General features: G+C 35.8%; 1 pseudogene and 5 gene segments (V, D, J or C); 5 read left to right on the top strand and 1 right to left on the bottom strand.

The window, feature by feature from the left end:
- The first annotated feature begins 926 nt into the window (after positions 1-926).
- LOC127158841 (immunoglobulin kappa variable 4-1-like) lies at positions 927-1500 on the top strand. The segment is given in 2 exon segments: positions 927-1077; positions 1163-1500. Coding segments are annotated over 2 exon segments (387 nt in total).
- A 399-nt stretch (positions 1501-1899) lies between these two features.
- Positions 1900-3348, bottom strand: LOC127158848 (Ig lambda chain C region-like; annotated as a pseudogene).
- Positions 3349-3817: 469 nt separating this feature from the next.
- LOC127158847 (immunoglobulin kappa variable 1-8-like) lies at positions 3818-4441 on the top strand. The segment is given in 2 exon segments: positions 3818-3889; positions 4009-4441. Coding segments are annotated over 2 exon segments (372 nt in total).
- A 4653-nt stretch (positions 4442-9094) lies between these two features.
- LOC127158840 (Ig kappa chain V region 3368-like) overlaps positions 9095-25519 on the top strand; it is a 40954-nt gene continuing 24529 nt past the window's right edge. The window contains 1 exon segment of the V gene segment in view: positions 9095-9254. Within this exon segment, the coding sequence occupies positions 9206-9254 (49 nt within the window).
- On the top strand, positions 13108-13621 carry LOC127158844 (probable non-functional immunoglobulin kappa variable 6D-41). The segment is given in 2 exon segments: positions 13108-13194; positions 13284-13621. Coding segments are annotated over 2 exon segments (375 nt in total).
- Positions 17483-18108, top strand: LOC127158839 (immunoglobulin kappa variable 4-1-like). The segment is given in 2 exon segments: positions 17483-17643; positions 17732-18108. Coding segments are annotated over 2 exon segments (408 nt in total).

Raw genomic sequence — 25519 nt, 5'->3', positions numbered from 1 at the left:
ACGCCTGACAAACACACAAGAGTCAACTCAGTGAAGAAGAAAGCATTTCACGCCTTTCAGGTTTTCAAAAAATGTTGAAAAATTCATACAATTCAAAACAAATGATGGCCATTTAAACAATATTAAATTGCAAGTCACATGAATGAACTTTTACAAAGCCTGTGATCAGCAAAGCAACAAACATTTGGTGAAACTGATTTGAAGAGTCATTTTCATTATCAACTTCAATGTTAGTCACTCTGATTAAAAACATCAAAGATCAGATGTGAATAAACATCATAACTGCAGGAATTTATTGCAATTTTTTAAGGTAGCATGACAAAACTTTTGCCTGGCATGTTTACTATAAGTCTAAAAGTAACTTAGTACATATACAAATATTAACAAATATAGAAATCAAGGATCCATAATTTCCAGTTTGTAGGCTGTACTTAATAAACACACTAATCTGAAAATTTAAGTTTTATCTTGTCTTGAATTTTCTAGTAAAAACAAAGTGGTGCCAAAATGACAACCGCATGTAAATTTTATTTCACTTTTATTTTTCATTTTATTTCATATTTAGCCTTTTAGAATTTAATTATCAATGAGGGTAAAAAAAGTGCTGAAGCTCTGAAAACGCATAAAATCATGTTATCAAGAAATAACAGAGAAGATTATAGTTCACTGATGAAAACAAAGACGTTTTCATAATGAAAACTATCTTTACGATATTGACTGCCAAACATTCAATGTGAACTAAAAATAAAAATAAATAAAAATAAAATATATAAATATAAAAAAAACAGCCTATAGAGCAACAAAGTGTTTAACAGTCAGTTGTTGTATTAATAAAATTATATGATAATTTACTTACTGCCAACATCCAGTTTGGTGCCGCTGCCGAAAGTGACCCACAGTGATACAAACTCAGGTAAATGATCTGGAGTGTGTTTGCATATTGATCAGATGCTTCAGTGCTCTGAGAGTGTTTATAGTGCTGTGAGTTTAACACTTCATCACTGACACACACAACAATCTTCATCAACATGACCTTCATCATCATCTTCATCTGGACTCTCACAGCATTTGTTCAAGGTTTGTGGAGACAAGGTTGATATGAATACATTTTCTCAAGGATTATATTACATTTTTCAGTAAATTTTGTTATTGTGCATTTCAGAGTGTAGAGGACAGATCACTGTCACTCAGAGTCCCTCAATGACAGCAGCTCAACCAGGAGAAACAGTCAAAATCAACTGTAAAACCAGCAGAAATGTGCAAAGATGGAGTAGTGGGAATGAAGAGTTAGCCTGGTACTTACTGAAATCTGGAGAAGCTCCTAAACTCCTGATTTATTATGCTAACCGCCTCCAGTCAGGAACTCCATCTAGATTCAGTGGCAGTGGATCTAACAGTGATTTCACTCTGACCATCAGTGGAGTCCAGACTGAAGATGCTGGACATTATTACTGTCAGAGTTACCACAGCATCAACAGTAACTGGGTGTTCACACAGTGATAAAGAGTCGTACAAAAACCTCTGTCAGTCAGAGTCACAGTGACTGAACTGATTCTGCAGCTCAAACACTTTCACTCACTCAACACTGTAGATTTTCATGTATTTTAAATGTAATATTTAGCATTCATTAATAATTCATATCACACTGTAAATACTTAAATTAATCTACAACACTCTTTATCTTATTACAATTATCTAACACTATATCTGTGAGATATACATTTTATCTATTTATCACGAATCTGCAGGTGTTTTCATGGTCCATTGAGTGAAGTTTATTTATAAAATGTGAGCTAAAGCCCTGATCCAATGAAAGACCTGAAACAAAAATTACACAAAACTCTAAGACAAAGTTACAAGTTTATTTATTGATTGAATCGTAATAAAATCATAAGATGAGAGCGACTGAAGCTGGATGTGGAGAATGAAGGAGTCGCTCATGTGCTGTTAGTCTCCATGTGAGACATGAGTGAGAAGAGCAGCAGATCTACTCTGAACACTGATGTCTGGTCACGTGTCCAGTGAGCGCAGGCTGGCCGCTCCGTGTGGCCTCACAGCTCACTGAGACGCTCTCCATCCACTCCTGCTCAGAGAGAGTCAGGCTGCTGCTCCAGCTGTACAGACCGTCCTTCTCCAGGAGCCCAGCGCTGCTCTCCTGAGACCTGCTGCTCCCGTCCACCTTCCAGCTCAGGCTCCAGTCTGACGGGAAGCCCTTGTTGGCCACACACACACCAGTGTCGCTGTCTTCTTTGAGGAGATCTCTGCACTGGAGGGCGGCAGGATGCTCAATTTAGGACGAGTGACGCCTGACAAACACACAAGAGTCAACTCAGTGAAGAAGAAAGCATTTCACGCCTTTCAGGTTTTCAAAAAATGTTGAAAAATTCATACAATTCAAAACAAATGATGGCCATTTAAACAATATTAAATTGCAAGTCACATGAATGAACTTTTACAAAGCCTGTGATCAGCAAAGCAACAAACATTTGGTGAAACTGATTTGAAGAGTCATTTTCATTATCAACTTCAATGTTAGTCACTCTGATTAAAAACATCAAAGATCAGATGTGAATAAACATCATAACTGCAGGAATTTATTGCAATTTTTTTAAGGTAGCATGACAAAACTTTTGCCTGGCATGTTTACTATAAGTCTAAAAGTAACTTAGTACATATACAAATATTAACAAATATAGAAATCAAGGATCCATAATTTCCAGTTTGTAGGCTGTACTTAATAAACACACTAATCTGAAAATTTAAGTTTTATCTTGTCTTGAATTTTCTAGTAAAAACAAAGTGGTGCCAAAATGACAACCGCATGTAAATTTTATTTCACTTTTATTTTTCATTTTATTTCATATTTAGCCTTTTAGAATTTAATTATCAATGAGGGTAAAAAAAGTGCTGAAGCTCTGAAAACGCATAAAATCATGTTATCAAGAAATAACAGAGAAGATTATAGTTCACTGATGAAAACAAAGACGTTTTCATAATGAAAACTATCTTTACGATATTGACTGCCAAACATTCAATGTGAACTAAAAATAAAAATAAATAAAAATAAAATATATAAATATAAAAAAAACAGCCTATAGAGCAACAAAGTGTTTAACAGTCAGTTGTTGTATTAATAAAATTATATGATAATTTACTTACTGCCAACATCCAGTTTGGTGCCGCTGCCGAAAGTGACCCACAGTGATACAAACTAATAGAGCAGCTGAACAAAAACCTCCTGAAAACTTCACTAACTGCACAAACACACATCAACTGAGTCTCCAACAAACACATCCACTCACAGCACAAATTACCTTCATTTACTTCATCTGCTTTTTGCCGTAGCATTATCACTAAAGCATGAACCTAAATTTATGAAAAAATTAATGTGTGATTATGTGTGACACTCATTCAGTGATTGACAAGAACATTCATGGAATTGACATAAAATGTAGAAATTAACAGTCATGTTTCTATTCAACTATAGTCAGAAATATTCTCAAAGTCTCACAGGAGAGAGTCAGAATAATATACTAAAGCTGGTCATGTAGATTTATTCAGAAGTGAATGATCTGATTTAATTTTAACAGCTTGGCTATTAGAAGATATTATATATATATATATATATATATATATATATTATTATTATTATTATTATTATTATTATTTCATCAATTGTATTTTGTGTCTGTTAATGGTTAATGAGTGATTGTCTTCAGGTAAATGATCTGGAGTGTGTTTGCATATTGATCAGATGCTTCAGTGCTCTGAGAGTGTTTATAGTGCTGTGAGTTTAACACTTCATCACTGACACACGCAACAACCTTCATCAACATGACCTTCATCATCATCTTCATCTGGACACTTTCATACTGCTTTATACTACAAGGTGAATAGTACAATATACTGTATAGTTGAAATTAACAATATTAATTAATAATAATAATAATAATTTTAGAATATGTTATATAATATATATTTATGGACTCATAAATGTTTATTTTTCAGGGTGTAAAGCTCAGATCACAGTCACTCAGACTCCAGTGAAAACTGCCAGACCAGGAGAAAATGTTGAGATGAGCTGTAAACTCAGTACTGCTCCAGCTTGCACCCCACCATGTGTGGCCTGGTACTTACAGAAACCTGGAGAAGCTCCTAAACTCCTGATTCGTCGTGTAAACACTCGCCAGTCAGGAACTCCATCTAGATTCAGTGGCAGTGGATCTAACAGTGATTTCACTCTGACCATCAGTGGAGTCCAGACTGAAGATGCTGGACATTATTACTGTCAGAGTTACCACAGTGGTGATGTGTTCACACAGTGATAAAGAGTCGTACAAAAACCTCCGTCAGTCAGAGTCACAGTGACTGAACTGATTCTGCAGCTGCTCAAACACTATCACTCACTACTGACACACAGAGACCAAACACAGGAACTACACATGTGCTCAAAACTGAGTTAGGAATCAAATCCGCACTGTTAGATTGTGACAGACGTGACCGACGGATTAGACTCAACTATGCTCAGAATCAGAGAAAGCAATGTGTAAATTGACAAATTCAAACAAACAATAATGGCGTAATATGTTGTTTTGATTTTGTACAGTACACTCATCTTATTATAGTCAAACAGTAATGCCATTGTGTAGCACCAGCAACATAAACATGTTATTGAGCAGTTTCTCAAGAAGCTCCTTCATCTCAAGTTATTAAAGATGATATAATTTGTAATTATATATATTGATCATATTTATTAAAAAAATCTACATTTGGGGTTTCTATATTATCATTGCATTTTAATGACTAATGTAATTTTAATATGTTTTAATGGCCTGTACCTCTGAAATGACCTTTGCTTCCTCATAGAGACCAGTGACATAATTATTTCTCTTGGTGATAAAACTCTGTCATGTGAATCATCAGAATGTCTGTAGCTTCAGACACGATTCAGTGTTTTTGACTCATAACATGAGAAAAAGTCCTAAACACTGTTATGTTTTACATGTATCATCTGCTGTAACCTGTACACAGATTTACATAGAGACTATTTGCATTGCAGCACAAGCTTCAGGAGGTTTTATAGCTCTGTGAGTTTGAACTCAGAGAATCCAAAAACCAACAGCAATCATGAGCTTCATCAACATCTTCCTCTGGATCTTCTCTTGTTACTATTTTACAGTGTAAAGGTGGTTGGCCAAAAAGTTAATTTATTTATAAAAAACAAAAAAAACACAAAGTCCGTCGGACGCGGGAAGCGAACCCGGGTCACCCGTGTGATGACGCTGTGTCCGAACCGCTAGACCACGTTTCTCGGTAAGTGACGCTAGCACTCAAACTTTACTTGAGTTTAAACAAAAACCAAGCTGGCAGCACAGATTGCTAGGAGTGAGTAACTCGGGAACATCGGCGACATCGGCCTGTTTCGGCTCCTTTTTCCCGACTCCAAAACGCCGATTCTCGAAGTATGGCGAACACCTCCTGTTAAATCCCAGATAACCAACGAGACATCCACAGGCAAAATGTCCTTTGTCAACAGGCTAAACCAGGTAGCACACCTCTTCCACCATCCCCGGAAATCCACCAAATCCACCCGCAAGAGCTGCCTCCCGAGGGAACGTGAACCACAAGTGCCGGTACGACCTTCCTTCCGGTCTCTAAACCGTATACTATATACACACGTTCACCTAATTGGTCTTCCTTAATTCGTCATATTTTTGTGGGCGGAGTAACGGAGGGGGGAAAAAAACAAAAAACAAAAAGGCAGCACAGAGAACACTAGTGACGCCACAACAGGTTAGGAAATAAACTTTCCTATTCTTTTTTTTTATTCTAACTGATCATCTTTGTTATAATATTGTTCCTCAACACGTCTAATTTTAAATGTTTATTATTTTTTCTTAATATACTGTAGAATCAAGAGGTGAAGTGACAGTCACTCAGACACCTGCACTGAAATCTGTTCATCTAGGAGACACAGTTACCATGTCCTGTAAAACCAGTTCTGAAGTTTACCAGAGTTGGGATTATCAACCTTTAGCCTGGTACTTACAGAAACCTGGAGAAGCTCCAAAACTCATGATTCATGAAATAAATGACCTCCAGTCAGGAACTCCATCTAGATTCAGTGGCAGTGGATCTAAATCTGATTTCACTCTGACCATCAGTGGAGTCCAGACTGAAGATGCTGGACATTATTACTGTCAGAGTTACCACTACATAAACAATATACATATTTTCACACAGTGATAAAGAGTCGTACAAAAACCTCTGTCAGTCAAAGTCACAGAAATGATACTGCATCTGCTCAAACACTATCAACAGTCATCATCATCACATTAATCCGTACTGCTGTCATAATAAAGTACAACATGATGTTAGATGGTTCTTAAAGAAACCTGGAGAAGTTCCTAAAAACCTGATTTGTGGAACAAGCAGCCGCCAGTCAGGAACTCCATCTAGATTCAGTGGCAGTGGATCTAACAGTCATTTCACTCTGACCATCAGTGGAGTCCAGACTGAAGATACTGGACATTATTACTGTCAGAGTTACCACAGTGGTGGTGTGTTCACACAGTGATAAAGAGTCGTACAAAAACCTCCGTCAGTCAGAGTCACAGTGACTGAACTGATTCTGCAGCTGCTCAAACACTCATGATTCATCACTCACTCAACAATGTAAATTTTCTCACAAGAGTTTCTTGCTTGCTAAATATGTTAATCTAATATGTTAAAAAATCTAACATTATATCTGTTCATAATTTGGCCATATTCTTGTTTCATCAGGAATCTGTAAGTGTTTTCATGCTCCATTGAGTGAAGATTATATATATATATATATATATATATATATATATATTAAAGGTAACACTTTATTTTGATGGTCCCTATGGAACATTCTGTTGACAATAAGTAACGTTGCATCTACATGTGAATTAACTCTCATTAGAGTATTAGTAGACTGTCTGCTTAATATCTGCTAACTCTTTATTGTGATGGTCTCTCAAATGACAGTAACTTTGCAAGTACATGTCAACTTAATCTAACCCCATCTAGCAATACTCTACTAACACTCTAGTGAGAATTAGTAAATGTGTAGGTGCAACATTACTTATAGTCAACAGAATATGTTAAAGGGACCATCAAAATAAAGTGAAACCATATTAAAAACCAAAAAGTCAAAAATATTCTCAAAGTCTCACAGGAGAGAGTCAGGATAATATACTAAAATTGGTCTTGCAGATTTATTCAGAAGTGAATGATCTGATACAATTTGTAACAGTTTGGTATTAGAAGATATAAAATTTTGAAAGGTTTTTTTTTTTCCTCACTTCAGTAATTGTATTTTGTGTCTGTTAATGAGTGACTGTCTTCAGGTAAATGATCTGGAGTGTGTTTGCATATTGATCAGATGCTTCAGTGCTCTGAGAGTGTTTATAGTGCTGTGAGTTTAACACTTCATCACTGACACACACAACAATCTTCATCAACATGACCTTCATCATCATCTTCATCTGGACACTTTTATACTGCTTTATACTACAAGGTGAATAGTATATATTTGAAATAAACTATATTTCTTAAATAATATTTATAATTGTTAAATTTCATATTGTTTATGGACAGATAAATGTTTGTTTTTCAGAGTGTAAATGATCACAGTCACAAAGAAACCTTCAAAAAACTGCAACTGTAAAAATGTTGAGATGAGCTGTGTACAGTAAATATTTTGGCAACCCAATGTGTGGCCTGGTACTTACAGAAACCTGGAGAAGCTCCTAAACTCCTGATTTATTATGTAAACAGCCTCCAGTCAGGAACTCCATCTAGATTCAGTGGCAGTGGATCTGGGACTGATTTCACTCTGACCATCAGTGGAGTCCAGACTGAAGATGCTGGACATTATTACTGTCAGAGTGCACACTCATCAGTAGTAACTGTGTTCACACAGTGATAAAGTGTCGTACAAAAACCTCCGTCAGTCAGAGTCACAGTGACTGAACTGATTCTGCTCAAAGGAGGATGTAAAACAACATTGTCACACATGCATCTGAAATAAAATCACCTAAGTGAATCCATCACCCTAAATAACAATAGCAGTCAAAGCATTCGTTAAGAGCAACAACTAGACCAAAAGTCCATCAATGTCTCTGTTCCTGGAAAGCTCTGGGCCAACATATGGGACGCTAGTACCAACCTGCAGCTTTCTCCTGCACACCCAGTGAAGCTCAGCAGGGTTGCATCTGGTCTGTACCCGGATGGGAGACCTTCAGGGTAGAACAGGCTGCTGCTGGAAGAGGTGTTTGTGAGGCCAGCAGATGGAGCTTATTCTGCAGTCTGAGAACATCCTGGCCCCCAATCATTTATTTTTTAACAGAAAAAAATGTAAAAATTCAGGCCAGCACAAGCTACCTGTAGTCTGTAAAATTCTATTCACCTGTGGTTTTAATTTATTTTATTCAGAGTAAACATAAAAGGCCACCTGTGCATTTCAAACCACAGAGGGTATCAACATCATAAATGTATATTTTGCAATAAAATGATTACCTGCGGATATTAACAGCATTTTGAATTCAGCAAATCAGTTCAAGTGAAAGAAACGTGATTAATATTCATGAACCCAACAGCTCACTAATCCTTAGTGCATTTTATATTGTTATTATTAATAGTAGAATTAACAGTAATTTTGTTATCTTTTCAGTATCATTTTTTCCACCTTTTTTTTTTATAGAAACACTAAATTAGAAACAATATCTTAAGTACCACAACCAGTGAGCACATTGTGAGCACAACAGCACATCAGTTATTCTCCTGTTCAGTGTAAAAGCATATTAAATCAACTTTAAACGGTTTACTACTGAAGCATTTGTATAGGGAGTCTGTTTTATATGAGCGACACACACTTCAGTGCTCTTCATGCATTTATAACTCTGTCAAACATCAAACATGATCAACATTAATTGCTTTAAGCATTATAGTCTGAATAAAACTGATCATTAAAACAGAAAAGCTTGACCTAAAATAAGAGTAAATCATGAGTGTTTCTAAAAACTGTAAACAGAATTATTAAATGAGAAAACGGTGTATCTCCAGGTAAATGATCTGGAGTGTGTTTGCATATTGATCAGATGCTTCAGTGCTCTGAGAGTGTTTATAGTGCTGTGAGTTTAACACTTCATCACTGACACACACAACAATCTTCATCAACATGACCTTCATCATCATCTTCATCTGGACTCTCACAGCATTTGCTCAAGGTTTGTGGAGCACAAGTGTGATATGAATTCATTTCTTCAAGTATACTGTCAAAGTTTTGAGCTGATTTTCATCTTGTTGTGTGTTTCAGAGTGTAGAGGACAGATCACTGTCACTCAGAGTCCCTCAATGACAGCAGCTCAACCAGGAGAAACAGTCAAAATCAACTGTAAAACCAGCAGAGACGTGTACAGGCATGGTAATGGGTATGAATACTTAGCCTGGTACTTACAAAAACCTGGAGAAGCTCCTACACTTCTCTTTCCTGATAGTCTCAGTGTCCAGTCAGGAACTCCATCTAGATTCGGTATTAGCGGATCTAAAAGTGATTTCACTCTGACCATCAGTGGAGTCCAGACTGAAGATGCTGGACATTATTACTGTCAGAGTTACCATGAAATCAACAGTAAAGATGTGTTCACACAGTGATAAAGAGTCGTACAAAAACCTCCGTCAGTCAGAGTCACAGTGACTGAACTGATACTGCAGCTGCTCAAACACTATCACTAACTACTGACACACAGAGACCAAACACAGGAACTACACATGTGCTCAAAACTGAGTTAGGAGTGAAATCAGCTCTATTAGACTGTGATCTGTCCTGTGACCTAACTATGCCCAGAATCAGAGAAAACAGAGTGTATACATTGATAAGTCATTGTGAACCATTTCCATATGGACAGTGGGCACTTGTTTTCACATTACCAAACCGACTTGATTTAGATTGTCTGAGGATAAATGGTTTGAAAAATGTACCCCTTGTTTGCCTTTGCACCTGAAGAAACCATTTGTTGAGTTTCAATTCAAGTAAATGATTTTGCATCAGCATTAAGTGTATGGGTTGTCCGTTGTCCTTTACCAACATAAGAATTCATTTGATCAAATGATGCATCACATCACTTTTAACGCACACTGGAGCCCTTAAGTACTTTCACTTTTGCCATAGTTGCAGCAATTTCCATTCGCAACCCAAATTCCCCTTATTTTTTTATGTTTTAATCTTTTTCCTCAGTTGAATGTCTTTCCTTAATTAAATATTCATTTAACAGAGCTGTTATATCGGCCTCTGCCTTATTGCATGCTGAAGAGGTTGATGATGATCGTTTACTTGATCCTTTACTTCCAGCATTAAAAATGCTGTCACACACGGATTTGTATCATCTCAGTTATGCATTGAAATTTCAGACACATTCTGTTCTCCTGAACCATCTAGAAAGCACTCAGCTGATTCGAATGGTTGATCTTGGGCATCCACTGCTTTGTGTCTTTTATAAAGATGTCAGTGTTTATATACACTTGAGAAACAACCATTCTGTTTGGTTTGCTCATCACTGGATAATAACAGGATCACAGAATCACCAATTTTGACTGTCTCTTTAAAGCTTTCAAGTTTAGACAACAGCTGAAATGTTCTCATTTCTTTACATGAGTTGTTTGGTGGCCGGTGTTAACCTTTTAAGCACATTCACATTTCGTTTTTGTCTTTTCTTTTCTTTACATTTGTCCTGCTCCAGTTCAACTTCCGCACTGGGTTCACGTTTACTCGTAATTGCATGGGCATCTCAGCGCGTCTGTTTAACACACCTGAGCACAATCCAAAACAAACACTTTTCGAAAAAATAAATAAATAAATAAATAAATAAATAAAAAAAGTAACAAAATAAATAATAAAATAAAATAAAAAATTAAAATAAAATAAATTAAAAAAAAAAAAAAAAAAAAAAAAAAAAAAAGACGCTCCTCACCTCAAACACTTTCACAAAAGCCCAAACAACGGCTCAAACAAACCAACAACGCTACATCAACAGCAAACAAAACCGCCAAGCCATTTCAAACCATCAGCAACACAAGCGAAAAAAAATAATTACAACCCATGTCCTACCGGTTTGATGTCAGGAAACATCCAAAATCATTGATCCCGTTGTTCCGAAAGTCCAAACTCTGTCAACGTTGCTCCTGCTTAATTCCAGTAGTCGAAACAAAGTCCAAAGGAGTTCCCACAGGAGATAAGTGCAAGTCATTTCTTGAAGCATCGGAAGATTATTTTGAATCAAGGCCTTCTCTCCTGCCAACCCCTCCCACAGCAGGTGCTTTAATTCTTAATTAATTAATGACACGTAATTTTCCCAATGACATCACCCATATTTTCCTTAGTTACTGTAAATTACGGTCACTCTTTTTGTCTTAAGTCTGAAGAAACAATTAATCATTTATTTTGGGACTGTGTTTATGGCTCATATTTATCAGTATAACTCCCAAAATTGTGTTTTTTGGTTACTCTTCTTACTGTAAACTTATTATTAATTTATTGTAAATTACAAAAATGTAAATTCAAAGCTAAATTTTCAGAAAAGATTTTGATGTATATGTGAATATATAAGAAACTTAATAACCCCATCGCAATCAAGACTCTTATTGTAAATTCTATAAGTAACCTTTGGATTATTGTTGTTTTTTGTTTTTTGTTTTGTTGTTGTAAATGTAAATGTAATTGTTGATCTACTGCATAATAATAATAATAAAAAAAATCTTAGTTCCTGTACACTGCTGTTGAAAACTTTGAGATCACCCATCCACAAATTTAATATATTTCCACCTATTAAATATTTTGACATAAGAAGTAAAACCTACGTGAAATCTATTCTAAATTGGAACAATTGAATATATTAACATCAAATATTTATATCTATCTCATACACATATGTATGTTTATGTATAAAACATTTTTGGACATGTCATGTACATGTAGCCCTGTCCATTTATTCATCCACTTTTATTTTTTATTTTTATTTTTATTTATTTTATTTTATTTTTTTGTATGTTCTTCTAATAATGTTGCATATGTTCACATATGGTTGCTACATATACCACAGAAAAAAAATAACATAGATTAACATATGGACATGTAGAACTTTTGCTATGGGGTTGTATGTATGTGAAAATTATGTATCTTAACAAATGGGATTATCAAAATTAATACAGAACAATATGTTATCATATTTCCATGTGGAAAGGAAAATGAGATATTTTTGTCTTTTGAGAGAAAGTAATATTATCAGCAAAGACGCATTAATTTGATTAAAAAGCATTAATAATGTTACAAAATATTTCTATTTTAAATAAATGCTATTCTTTTAAACATTCTATTCATCAAAGAATCCTGAAAAATAAATTGTATCACAGTTTCCACAAAAATATGAAGCCGCACGATGTACAATAATAATCAGAAATGATTTGAGCAGCAAATCAGCATATAGAAAAAAATGACAAACATTTATCGTTATTATTTAAACATTTAATAGTTATATATTTCGGCCATCAGGGTTTTTCTTTTTCATGTGATTTTAATTGGTTGTAAATTTCCTGCTATTTTTTTTATATTTTACACTTATTGATAAATTATTATTTGTGCATGAAAATATTCACACATGTGAGTCAGTCAAGTAAGAGTGTCTCAATCAATCATGCTCAAAAAATTCCCACAATGTACCTTAAAAGCCAGTATGTATCACTGCTGTCTGTAATGACATTTCTTAAGGTCCCTCAAACCAACTGAGCTAAATACATGTGCTTAATTCATGTACAAAAATCTTGAATAATCATAATATTTAAAATCATTAATACATCTATAATCATAGTCCAATCCTGTAATAAACTGACAGATCATAAAACACACTAGTCAAAATAATTGTACAAAACAAAGATTAAACAGTGTGATGAGCAGATACAATGACTGACAGGAAGAAATGAACAAGCAATTTTCATTTAGAAGCTCATTTGAATACAGGATCAGTTTATTTGCACATTCATGAGATGTTTCAATGCTCTGAGAGTGTTTATAGTGCTGCGAGTTTAACACTTCATCACTGACACACACAACAATCTTCATCAACATGACCTTCATCATCATCTTCATCTGGACTCTCACAGTGTTTGCTCAAGGTTTGTGGAGCACAAGTTTGATATGAATTCATGTCTTCTAGTATATTGTCAAAGTTTTGAGCTGATTTTCTTCTTGTTGTGTGTTTCAGAGTGTAGAGGACAGATCACCGTCACTCAGAGTCCCTCAATGACAGCAGCTCAACCAGGAGAAACAGTCAAAATCAACTGTAAAACCAGCAGAGATGCGTACAGGGATAGTGATGGGGATTATTTATTCTGGTACTTACAGAAACCTGGAGAAGCTCCTAAACTCCTGATTCGTTATGTAAAAAAGCTCCAGTCAGGAACTCCATCTAGATTCAGTGGCAGTGGATCAAACAGTGATTTCACTCTGACCATCAGTGGAGTCCAGACTGAAGATGCTGGACATTATTACTGTCAGAGTTACCACAGTGGTAATGTGTTCACACAGTGATAAAGAGTCGTACAAAAACCTCCAGTCAGAGTCACAGTGACTGAACTGATTCTGCAGCTGCTCAAACACTATCACTCACTACTGACACACAGACACCAAACACAGGAACTACACATGTGCTCAAAACAGTTAGGAGTCAAATCAGCTCTATTAGACTGTGATCTGTCCTGTGACAGATGGGTTTAACTCAACTTTGCTCTAATTTTGAGTTGAACTGATTTCAAATCAAACATAAAACACAATTTTCTGTTCAGTTTTTGTATATTTTAATATAATCATAATGTATCCCTGATAAACTGGCCTTATAAAACTATGACTCAAACGTCATAACTGTCTCATCACTCCATGAGCAGAAGTGAAACTGCTCCAGTTCAGAGCGTTGAACCAATCAAACAGTGAAACTGTGAGTTTGAGGTGAAAATCAGATTTGCATTGGCAGCTTTAGTGATTCTGATCGTCTCAGAATAGAGCAGCTCCGTCTCCAGTGACCATGTTCAAACCCCAAGAGCTTCATTCACATTTACTGCTAAATGCAGCTGTTCTCAACTATTACAATAGTTAAGAAGCGACACACTGCTAAATTAAGGAAGATTTATGTCTGAGCACCAGTTCAGTTCCTCCACCAAAAGTCCACCACAGTCCTTCATTTTAGTGAAAACGTCGTACAAAAACCTCTGTCACACTCCAGCAGAGAAAGAGAGAACGACACTCAACATCAGACATGGATTATTATAAAAAGCAGCACAAAATATACATCTTAAAAATAATACTTATGGAATGACTAAAATCATGGGTTTCATAAAAAGGTCCCAAAAACATTCCCCACATTTACAATAATTCTATTTGCCTGCTTCATAATGAATCTTTAGTAAGATTTAGACTCATTCTCTACTGAGTGACCTTTGATCTGTTATACAGCATCATGGATGACATCAAATCTCTAACACAGGTATTAAATGCTCTCAGAATCCAAGTCTGAATGAAACCCATCATGAAAACAGTGTTTGGAGGGAGAAGCTTGACTAAGAATAACTAATTAAATAACATGCAGTAAATCATGAGTGTTTGTTTCTGAAAATGGGAAAAAAAAAAAAAAAAAAAAAAAAAAAAAATGTATTAGCAAAGACGGTCCGTGTAACGGTTTGCAGTTCTTTGTTCAATTTGCACCATCAAAATTAACCAGATAAAAATTGGCTTCAAACTTTCATTTTCCGTTTTTTTCAAATACCTCACAAACGAATAATTGTCTCTCTGTTTAATTTTCTAGTCTACAAGTTTAGGTTGTGGCATCCGAATAAGATTTTTGAACAAACATAAAACATGACTCGTTATTCTGATTTTCCATTTTTTTTTGTGTTTTGCGCTCGCGGTTGGTCCGTACCATTACCGCCGGGGGAGGGGATGGGGGATTCGTTTACAGCCTGCAGCGGACCCAGAGCGCTGCCGCTTTATGTATAAGCAGGGTGCGATTTGCCAGTCTATGCATCCCTGCCTCAGCTGAATTATTTTTATCCCTGGTGGGGATAAAAACATCCTACGAACCTGCTTCTAAGTCCCGATCTAAAACAAATGATTCGCAATACGGGCTTTAAAGTCCCGTTTGAATCAAATAATTCGCGATACGCGCCTTAAAGTCCCGTTTTGAATCAAATGATTCGCGATATGCGCTTTAAAGTCCTGTTTGAATCAAATAATTCACGATACGCGCTTTAAAGTCCCGTTTTGAATCAAATGATTCGCGATATGCGCCTTAAAGTCCCGTTTGAATCAAATGATTCACGATACGCGCTTTTAAAGTCCCGTTTTGAATCAAATGATTCGCGATCCGACTGAAGCGCTTTGAAACAGTAAATCATTTTGCGACTCGCGTGGTTTACTGATTCGGAGTTTCAAGCTCCTTTGATATTGTGTTGTTTGCTCGCTTTATCTACATAATTTATTCGTTGTTTGAAATGAAATCATTACAATTAATAGGCCTAACTTCCAACGTTTTTATTAAATTGTGATCACGTTAGACAGTTTCAGTCATATTAAAAACATTTCATGACGCGACACTCATTACTTGGTACTTGCCTAAAAAGACGGGTATATAATGTGCATTGTTAACAGATTACACTAACTGTTTGGTCAACCCCCGCCTATGGAGAGAGAAAATAGTTTTTAAAAGCATCCCCCCTCTGCTTTTTTTCCACAAATCGCACCATATATATATATATATATATATATATATATATATATATATATATATATATATATATATATATATATATATATATTGTGTGTGTGTGTGTTCGGGTTTTTCTATCCCGATGGGGACTGCAATTTGAATGCGCACTGGCTCATGGGGACTCATGGGTCTCCGTGGGAACCTAAATTAGTTTATACGTTATACAGAATGATGTTTTACTTATTTATTTTATTCATATATTTGTTAAACCAAAAAAATGCATAGAGTTTTTTTTATGTTTAGGGGTATGGTTAAGGTAAGGGGACAGAATATATAGCCATGAAGAAATATTCCAAATTTAAGAAATGCCGTCTAATCCAGACCACAGACTTTCAGAGTTTAGTTACATCCCTGCTCCAACACACTGTAGTTTTCAAATAATATTCTGATTCATAGCTGAATCAGGTGTTATTTAAAAGTTTTCTTTGTTTCTGTGCTGCATCCTCAGAGCAAGTGCTAAGCCCTTTTAGTCCCTCCACCCACCCAATCTCATGCCAAATAGGATACCTTCACAGGCCTTATATAAATGACACCTGTGCTCACATTTGTTCCCCTTTTATTTGTTAAACCATTAGAGGACTGTGATCTCTACTTCTTATCCGATATTTTGTGTGTGTAATTACCAGTGCAAGTGCCTTATGTTCTATAAATGCACTTCTCATTTTTATGTATGCTCATGTTAGATACATTTTAATTTATATTTGAAGATCTAGCTGACCTTCAGCACTGTCTCTGTTTTTTTTAGGTGTGTTTAACTAGGGTTTAAGATAAACACTGCAGGGCTGTGACCCAGAATAAACTAGATTAATAAATAGATTAACAATAGATTAAGAACAGTAGGTGGCGGTGCGCGCTCTTGACAGAAGAAGCTACGCAATCTGCATCATTGCCAACGACTGGGCGTAGACACACTTCATACAAGAAGGCAAAAAGATGGATGAGTTGTATCGCGAATCATTTGATTCAAAACGGGAATTTTGAAGCGCCTATCGCGAATCATTTGATTCAAACGGGACTTTAAAGCGCGTATCGCGAATCATTTGATTCAAAACGGGAATTTTGAAGCGCGTGTCGCGAATCATTTGATTCAAACAGGACTTTAAAGCGCGTATCGCGAATTATTTGATTCAAACGGGACTTTAAAGCCTGTATTGCGAATCATTTGTTTTAGATCGGGACTTTAGAAGCAGGTTCGCAGGATGTTTTATCCCCACCAGGGATAAAAATAATTCAGCTGAGGCAGGGATGCATAGACTGGCAAATCGCACTCTGCTTATACACAAAGCGGCAGCGCTCTGGGTCCGCTGCAGGCTGTAAACGAATCCCCCATCCCCTCCCCCGGCGGTAATGGTACGGACCAACCGCGAGCGCAAAACACAAAAAAAAGGAAATTCAGAATAACGAGTCATGTTTTATGTTTGTTCAAAAATCTTATTCGGATGCCACAACCTAAACTTGTAGACTAGAAAATTAAACAGAGAGACAATTATTCGTTTGTGAGGTATTTGAAAAAAAACGGAAAATGAAAGTTTGAAGCCAATTTTTATCTGGTTAATTTTGATGGTGCAAATTGAACAAAGAACTGCAAACCGTTACACGGACCCAAAGACACTAAATAGTAAAACTGTATCGGCTTTGTTCAGGTAAATGATCTGGAGTGTGTTTGCATATTGATCAGATGCTTCAGTGCTCTGAGAGTGTTTATAGTGCTGTGAGTTTAACACTTCATCACTGACACACACAACAATCTTCATCAACATGACCTTCATCATCATCTTCATCTGGACTCTCACAGCGTTTGCTCAAGGTTTGTGGAGCACAAGTTTGATATGAATAATTTCTTTAAGTATACTGTCAAAGTTTTGAGTTGATTTTCTTCTTGTTGTGTGTTTCAGAGTGTAGAGGACAGATCACTGTCACTCAGAGTCCCTCAATGACAGCAGCTCAACCAGGAGAAACAGTCAAAATCAATTGTAAAACCAGCACAAATGTGCGCAGATGGAATGATGGCGATGAAGGTTTAGCCTGGTACTTACAGAAACCTGGAGAATCTCCTAAACTCCTGATTTATTATGTAAAAAAGCTTGAGTCAGGAACTCCATCTAGATTCAGTGGCAGTGGATCTGGGACTGATTTCACTCTGACCATCAGTGGAGTCCAGACTGAAGATGCTGGACATTATTACTGTCAGAGTTACTACTGCAGAACAAATTCTCAAAATAAATGTGAGGGTGATGTTGTGTTCACACAGTGATAAAGAGTCGTACAAAAACCTCCGTCAGTCAGAGTCACAGTGACTGAACTGATACTGCAGCTGCTCAGAGGAGGATGTAAAACAACATGAATGAATCGGTCACTATTAATAACCATAGAGGTCAGAAAGCAAAGCATTAGTCAAGATAACAAATACAGACAAAAACTCCAGTCTCTGCAGAGTCTATCAGACCCACAGACACACAGATTCAGCTGTGTTGGTCTTTGATTAATATTTTTGTATTTTTCTTCTCTCACGCTTAGAAATGTGTGATTTTATTATTTCCTCATATTCATACTTTCTGCATGGAGAATAAAAATATGTTGAAACTGGACTAATTGGATCTGCAGAGCTTTGAGAGTTTGTGCTCTTATACATCAGAGACACGATTGAGAACTGACTGATGTAGTTTGTCTCACTTTTTGTTAATAACAGACATTCATTTTCAAAATTTAACAAGAAGCCAAATCAAGAGGTGATAAAGGGACAGTAATATGTATCTAGAGACTGAGATGTGATGCTAGTGCCCTTGTAGTTTCACTAAATGAAAATTTGTAGTGTAAAATTCATGTTTGTTCAGACTTCAGATACATGCAACTTGACTTGTGACCTCTGACCTTTGCCAATATGAATGATTCTGTACTGTTTTAACTGAAAGTTTAATTAACTTTTGTCAATAAACCCCATCCACAAAACTATGAGAAGGTACAAACCAGTATCTGATGAGAAGACCTGATCCGCTTGTAAACTGATACACATACACAGAAAAGCAGCATCTTAATGACAAATGCTCATTTAAATGTAGTACCACTTCATTTGCATATTCATCAAATGCTTCAGTGCTCTGAGAGTGTTTATAGTGCTGTGAGTTTAACACTTCATCACTGACACACACAACAATCTTCATCAACATGACCTTAATCATTATCTTCATCTGGACTTTCACAGCATTTGTTCAAGGTTTGTGGAGCACACGTTTGATATGAATTCATTTCTTCAAGTATACTGTCAAAGTTTTGAGTGGATTTTCTTCTTGTGTGTTTCAGAGTGTAGAGGACAGATCACCGTCACTCAGAGTCCCTCAATGACAGCAGCTCAACCAGGAGAAACAGTCAAAATCAACTGTAAAACCAGCAGAGATGTGGCTGAATATAGTGCACCACGTTACCATTTAAGCTGGTACTTACAAAAACCTGGAGAAGCTCCTAAACTCCTAGTATATTTAACAAAAGATCGTTACAGTGGAACTCCATCTAGATTCAGTGGCAGTGGATCTAACAGTGATTTCACTCTGACCATCAGTGGAGTCCAGACTGAAGATGCTGGACATTATTACTGTCAGAGTTACCACAGCAGTGGTGGTGTGTTCACACAGTGATAAAGAGTCGTACAAAAACCTCCGTCAGTCAGAGTCACAGTGACTGAACTGATTCTGCAGCTGCTCAAACACTATCACTCACTACTGACACACAGAGACCAAACACAGGAACTACACATGTGCTCAAAACTGAGTTAGGAGTGAAATCAGCTCTATTACACTGTGATTTGTCCTGTGACCCAACTATGCCCAGAATCAGAGAAAACAGAGTGTATACATTGAGAAGTCATTGTAAACTATTTCCATATGGACAGTGGGCACTTGTTTTCACATTACCACACTGACTTGATTTTGAGATTGTCTGAGGATAAATGGTTTGAGAAATGTACCCCTTGTTTGCCTTTGCACCTGAAGAAACCATTTGTTGAGTTTCAATTCAAGTAAATGATTTTGCATCAGCATTAAGTGTATGAGTTGTCCGTTGTCCTTTACCAACATAAGAATTCATTCCATCAGAATGATGCATCACATCACTTTTAACGCACATTGGAGTCCTTAAGTACTTTCACTTTTGCCATGGTTGCAGCGATTTCCATTCGCAACCCAAATTCCACCTATGTTTTTTTTGTGTTTTAATCTTTTTCCTCAACTGAATGTCTTTCCTTAATTAAATATTCACTTAACAGAGCTGTTATATCAGCCTCTGCCTTATCGCATGCTGAAGAGGTTGATGATGATCGTTTACTTGATCCTTTACTTCCAGCATTAAAAATGCTGTCACTTGGATTTATATCATCTCAGTTTTGGACCCATTCTGTTCTCCTGAACCATCTAGAAAGCACTCAGCTGATTTGAATGGTTGATCTTGGGCATCATCACTTGAGCTCTCAATTCTACTTATCCACTGCTTTGTGTCTTTTTTATAAAGGTGTCACTGTGTTTATATACACTTGAGAAACAATCATTCTGTTTGGTTTGCTCATCACTGGATAATAACAGGATCACAGAATCATCCATTTTGACTGTCTCTTTAAAAACTTGCATCAAGCTTTCACGTTTAGACAACAGCTGAAATGTTCTCATTTCTTTACATGAGTTTGGTGGCCGATATTATCCTTTTAAGCACATTCACATTTCGTTTTTGTTGTTTCTTTTCTTTTACATTTGTCTTGCTCAAGTTTAACTTCCTCAATGGATTCACGTTTACTCGTAATTGCATGCGCATCTCAGCGCGTCTGTTCAACACACGCGAGCACAATCCAAAATAAACACTTTTCGAAAAAAAAAAAATAAATTAAAAACAACAATAATAAAAAAAAAAAATTAAATAAATAAATAAATAAATAAATAAATGAGACGCTCCTCACCTCAAACACTTTCACAAAAGCCCAAACAAACCAACAACGCTACATCAACAGCAAACAAAACCGCCAAGCCATTTCAAACCATCAGCAACACAAGCGAAAAAATAATTACAACCCATGTCCTACCGGTTTGATGTCAGCAAACATTTCCAAAATCATTGATCCCGTTGTTCCGAAAGTCCAAACTCCGTCAACGTTGCTCCTGCTTAATTCCAGTAGTCAAAGCAAAGTCCAAAGTAGTTCCCACAGGAGCTAAGTGTGGGAATAACTTCTTACGCGTCAATCATCCATTTCAGTTGCATCTTGAAATCTATTTTATCCACGGAATACTTAGCATTGAAGCATTTCTTGAAGCATCCAAAGATCATTTCAAATCAAGACCTTCTCTCCTGCCAACCCCTCCCACAGCAGGTGCTTTAATTCTTAAGTAATTAATGACACGCCCATATTTTCCCACGGGCACGTGACATTGTTTACATGGCTCATATATCAGCGTTCAATCTTAGTTACTGCAGGGCTCTCAAGTCTCACGCATTCACCGTGAGACACACGCATTTCAACCAGTTCACACGCTCTTACGCCACACCTTGTATTTCTCACGCTGAGAAAGGGACAACTTGTCCCGCTCTTTTTCTCCCACTCTGGTCTATGCATCCCTGCCTCTGCTGAATCATTTTTATCCCCGATGGTGATAAAAACATCCCGCGAACCCGCTCCTAAGTCCCGTTCTGAATCAAATGATTCGCGATCCGACTGGAGCGCTTCGAAATCATTTTGCGACGCAGTGTTTTACTGATTCGGAGTTTCAAAAAGCTCCGTTGATACTGTGTTCTTTGCTCGATTTCTCTATATAATTTATTCGTTGTTTGAAATGAAATCATTACAATTAATAGGCCTAACTTCCAACGTTTTTATTAAATTGTGATCACGTTAGACACAGTTTTCGTCGTATTAAAACATTTCATGAGATGACACTCATTATCTGGTATTTGCCTAAAAAGACGGGTGTATAATGTGCGTTGTTAACAGATTACACTAACATTAGGTTACTTAGTTAGGCTATAGTTTTACTGGAGTTGGTTCAACCTCCGCCTATGGACAGAGAAAAAAAGTTTTCAAAAGCAATCCCCCCTTCGCTTTTTCACAAATCGCACCCTGGGTAAATCTGATAAAAGACAGACAAAATTAAAAAAAAATAAATAAAAAATACAAATGTGTCAGCATTGTTGGGAGGGTTATTTTGGAAATGTAATAGGTTACAGATAACAAGTTACCCTATTTGAAATGTAATAAGTAGCGTAACTATTTTAAGTGCTTTAAAAATAATGTAACTGATTACATTTGATTACTTTTCTAAAATTCAGTTATTGAATAAGCATGTGTCCTGTTCTGTGTCCTAAACTCCTGAAACATTGGTGTCTCATATTTTAGACCAGTCAATGCAATTTGGGAAATCAAATCTGTATGTGTGTGAATCGTTAACATTTTCATAAGTAACTGTAATTTAACTGTACATTGTTTCTCAGTAACTGTAACAGATTTTATTTTGTTATTAAATTACATCATTCCATTACTAGTTAGTGTAGTTAAGTTTGAGTCCCTACCACTGTCATCAAGGCATCAAAATGTGCAAAAAACACTTGCAATACAAAATGCCATTCATAAATTGAAATGTGTAGGCCTATACTCTCTCTCTCACACACACACAGCTTGACATAGGCTACATGCTCAGGGCAAGTTCTACAATCCTACTGTATGTGTACAGTATGTGCACTGAGCACTGCTGTTAAGTTGGCTCGTTTGGGGCCAACTTTCTTTTTATTTTTGATACATTTATATTTTTGAAATACATAAAACATTTTATTTGTATGAATTTGACTTTCATCAGATTTACCAGTTGTTATAATTTCTATTTTGTGCTGGTCAATTTTGAACAATAGATAAAATTGAACTTCTAGTAAAAACTTGAAAGAATTGCGTGGGGCCGAGGGGCCACTGCTGCAAATATTTGAGAGGCTCCTCCCCTAATAGTAATCTTCTAATAGTAATCTTTTTCCAAAACTTGGGAGCCCTGGTTACTGTAAATTACAAACTTGCTAAATTTAATAATAGTATTTCCCCCAATTGCTCTTTTTGTCTTAAGTCTGAAGAAACAATTAATCATTTATTTTGGGACGTTGTTTATTGTAAAGTATTTTGGGTTCATTTTTCTAATTTTGTTAACAAGTATTTACTTCCAAACTTCTGTATTACTCCGAAAATTGTGTTTTTTGGTTACTCTTTGAATGTAGACACTTCTCACTGTAAACTTATTGTTAATTTATTGCTATTTCTTGCAAAATTTTACATTCATAAATGTAAATGGTCAAAAAAAAAAAACCTTACTTTTTTATTTTCAGAAAAGATTTTGATGTATATGTGAATTCTATAAGAAACTCTAATAACCCCATCGCAATCAAGACTCTTTCATGGTGTAAATCCTATAAGTTAACGTAATATACTTTGGATTATTGTATGTAACCCTTATTGTTGTTTTTTGTTTTTGTTGTAAATGTAAATGTAATTGTTGATCTACTGCATAATAAAAAAAATCTTAGTTCCTGTACACTGCTGTTGAAAACTTTGAGATCACCCATCCACAAATTTAATATATTTCCACCTATGAAATATTTTGACATACGAAGTAAAACCTACGTGAAATCTATTCTAAACTGGAACAATTTAATATATTAACATCAAATATTTATATCTATCTCATACACATATGTATGTTTATGTATAAAACATTTTTGGACATGTCATGTACATGTAGCCCTGTCCATTTATTCATCCATTTTTTATTTTTATTTTTATTTTTTTGTATGTTCTTCTAATAATGTTGCATATGTTCACATATGGCTGCTACATATGCCACAGAAAAAAATAACAGATTAACATATGGACATGTAGAACTTTTGCTATGGGGATTTAATATATGTTATAAACTTGTATCTTAAAGTATGTATGTATGTGAAAATTATGTATCGTAACATATGGGATTATCACTTTTAATATAGAGCAATATATATCATATTTCCATGTGGAAAATGAGATACTTTTGTCTTTTGAGAGAAAGTAATATTATCAGCAAAGACGCATTGATTTGATCAAAAGGCATTAATAATGTTACAAAATATTTCTGTTTTAAATAAATGTTGTTCTTTTTTAAACGTTCTATTCATCAAAGAATCCTGAAAAATAAATTGTATCACGGTTTCTACAAAAATATGAAGCCGCACGATGTACAATAAGAATCAGAAATGATTTGAGCAGCAAATCAGCATATTAAAAAATGACAAATAGACATCTATCGTTATAATTTAAACATTTAATAGTTATATATTTTGGCCATCAGGGTTTTTCTTTTTCATGTGATTTTAATTGGTTGTAAATTTCCCGCTATTTTTTTATATTTCACACTTATTGATAAATTATTATTTGTGCATGAAAATATTCACACATGTGAGCCAGTCAAGTAAGAGTCTCAATCAATCATGCTCAAAAAATTCCCACAATGCACCTTAAAAGCCAGTATGTATCACTGCTGTCTATAATGACATTTCTTAAGGTCCCTCAAACCAACTGAGTGTAACGGGGACTCGTAGGAAGCGTGTAAGATCCAAGTGCGAGCTTTATTTACAGATCGTAGTCAAACAGGCAGGGTCAGTATCCAGACAAACAGAGTGACGAAGGCAAAACAATATCGTAATCCACAAAACAGGCAGAGTCCAAAAACCAGAGAGAGCAGTCCAAAGTGACAAATGAACAGGGTTGAGAAACTTGGCAAAAACTATGGCAATGAACTAGACAAAACTGTGGGAAAACAAAGGAAAACAATGACAAGAAACCAAACCGTGAATAACAAAAAACAGGGCAATGAAAACAGGAAAACGCTTGGTAGAGTCCGCTATAGCAAAACAATACTTCGCAGCTTCCTGTTTTTGTCATTGCCACGGTTTTGTTTCATAGTCATTGTTTTACTTTGTTTTTTGCCATAGTTCTGTCTAGTTCATTGCCATAGTTTTTGCCAAGTTTCACAGTCCTGATCATTTGTTACTTTTTGGACTGCTCTCTCTGGTTTTTGGACTCTGCCTGTGTTTATTGGATTACGCTATTGTTTTGCCCTGGATGTCATTGTTTGTTTGGTTATTGACCCTGCCTGTCTGACTAGGATCTGCATAATAAAAGCTCGCATTTGGATCTTACACGCTTCCTACGAGTCCGCCTTACACTGAGCTTAATACGTGTGCTTAATTCATGTACTATAATCTTGAATAATCAAAATATTTAAAGTTATTAATACATCTATAATCATAGTCCAATTCTGTAATAAACTGACAGATCATAAAACACCAGTCAAAATAATTGTACAAAACAAAGATTAAACAGTGTGATATGCAGATACAATGACTGACAGGAAGAAATGAACAAGCAATTTTCATTTAGAAGCTCATTTGAATACAGGATCAGTTTATTTGCATATTCATGAGATGTTTCAGTGCTCTGAGAGTGTTTATAGTGCTGGGAGTTTAACACTTCATCACTGACACACACAACAATCTTCATCAACATGACCTTCATCATCATCTTCATCTGGACTCTCACAGTGTTTGTTCAAGGTTTGTGGAGCACAAGTTTGATATGAATTCATTTCTTTGAGTATATTTTTAAAGGTTTGAGCTGATTTTCATCTTGTTGTGTGTTTCAG

The sequence above is a fragment of the Labeo rohita genome, unplaced genomic scaffold, assembly GCF_022985175.1.
Source record: "Labeo rohita strain BAU-BD-2019 unplaced genomic scaffold, IGBB_LRoh.1.0 scaffold_173, whole genome shotgun sequence".
Lineage (NCBI taxonomy): Eukaryota > Metazoa > Chordata > Actinopteri > Cypriniformes > Cyprinidae > Labeo > Labeo rohita.
This window is presented reverse-complemented; position numbering and strand designations above follow the sequence as displayed.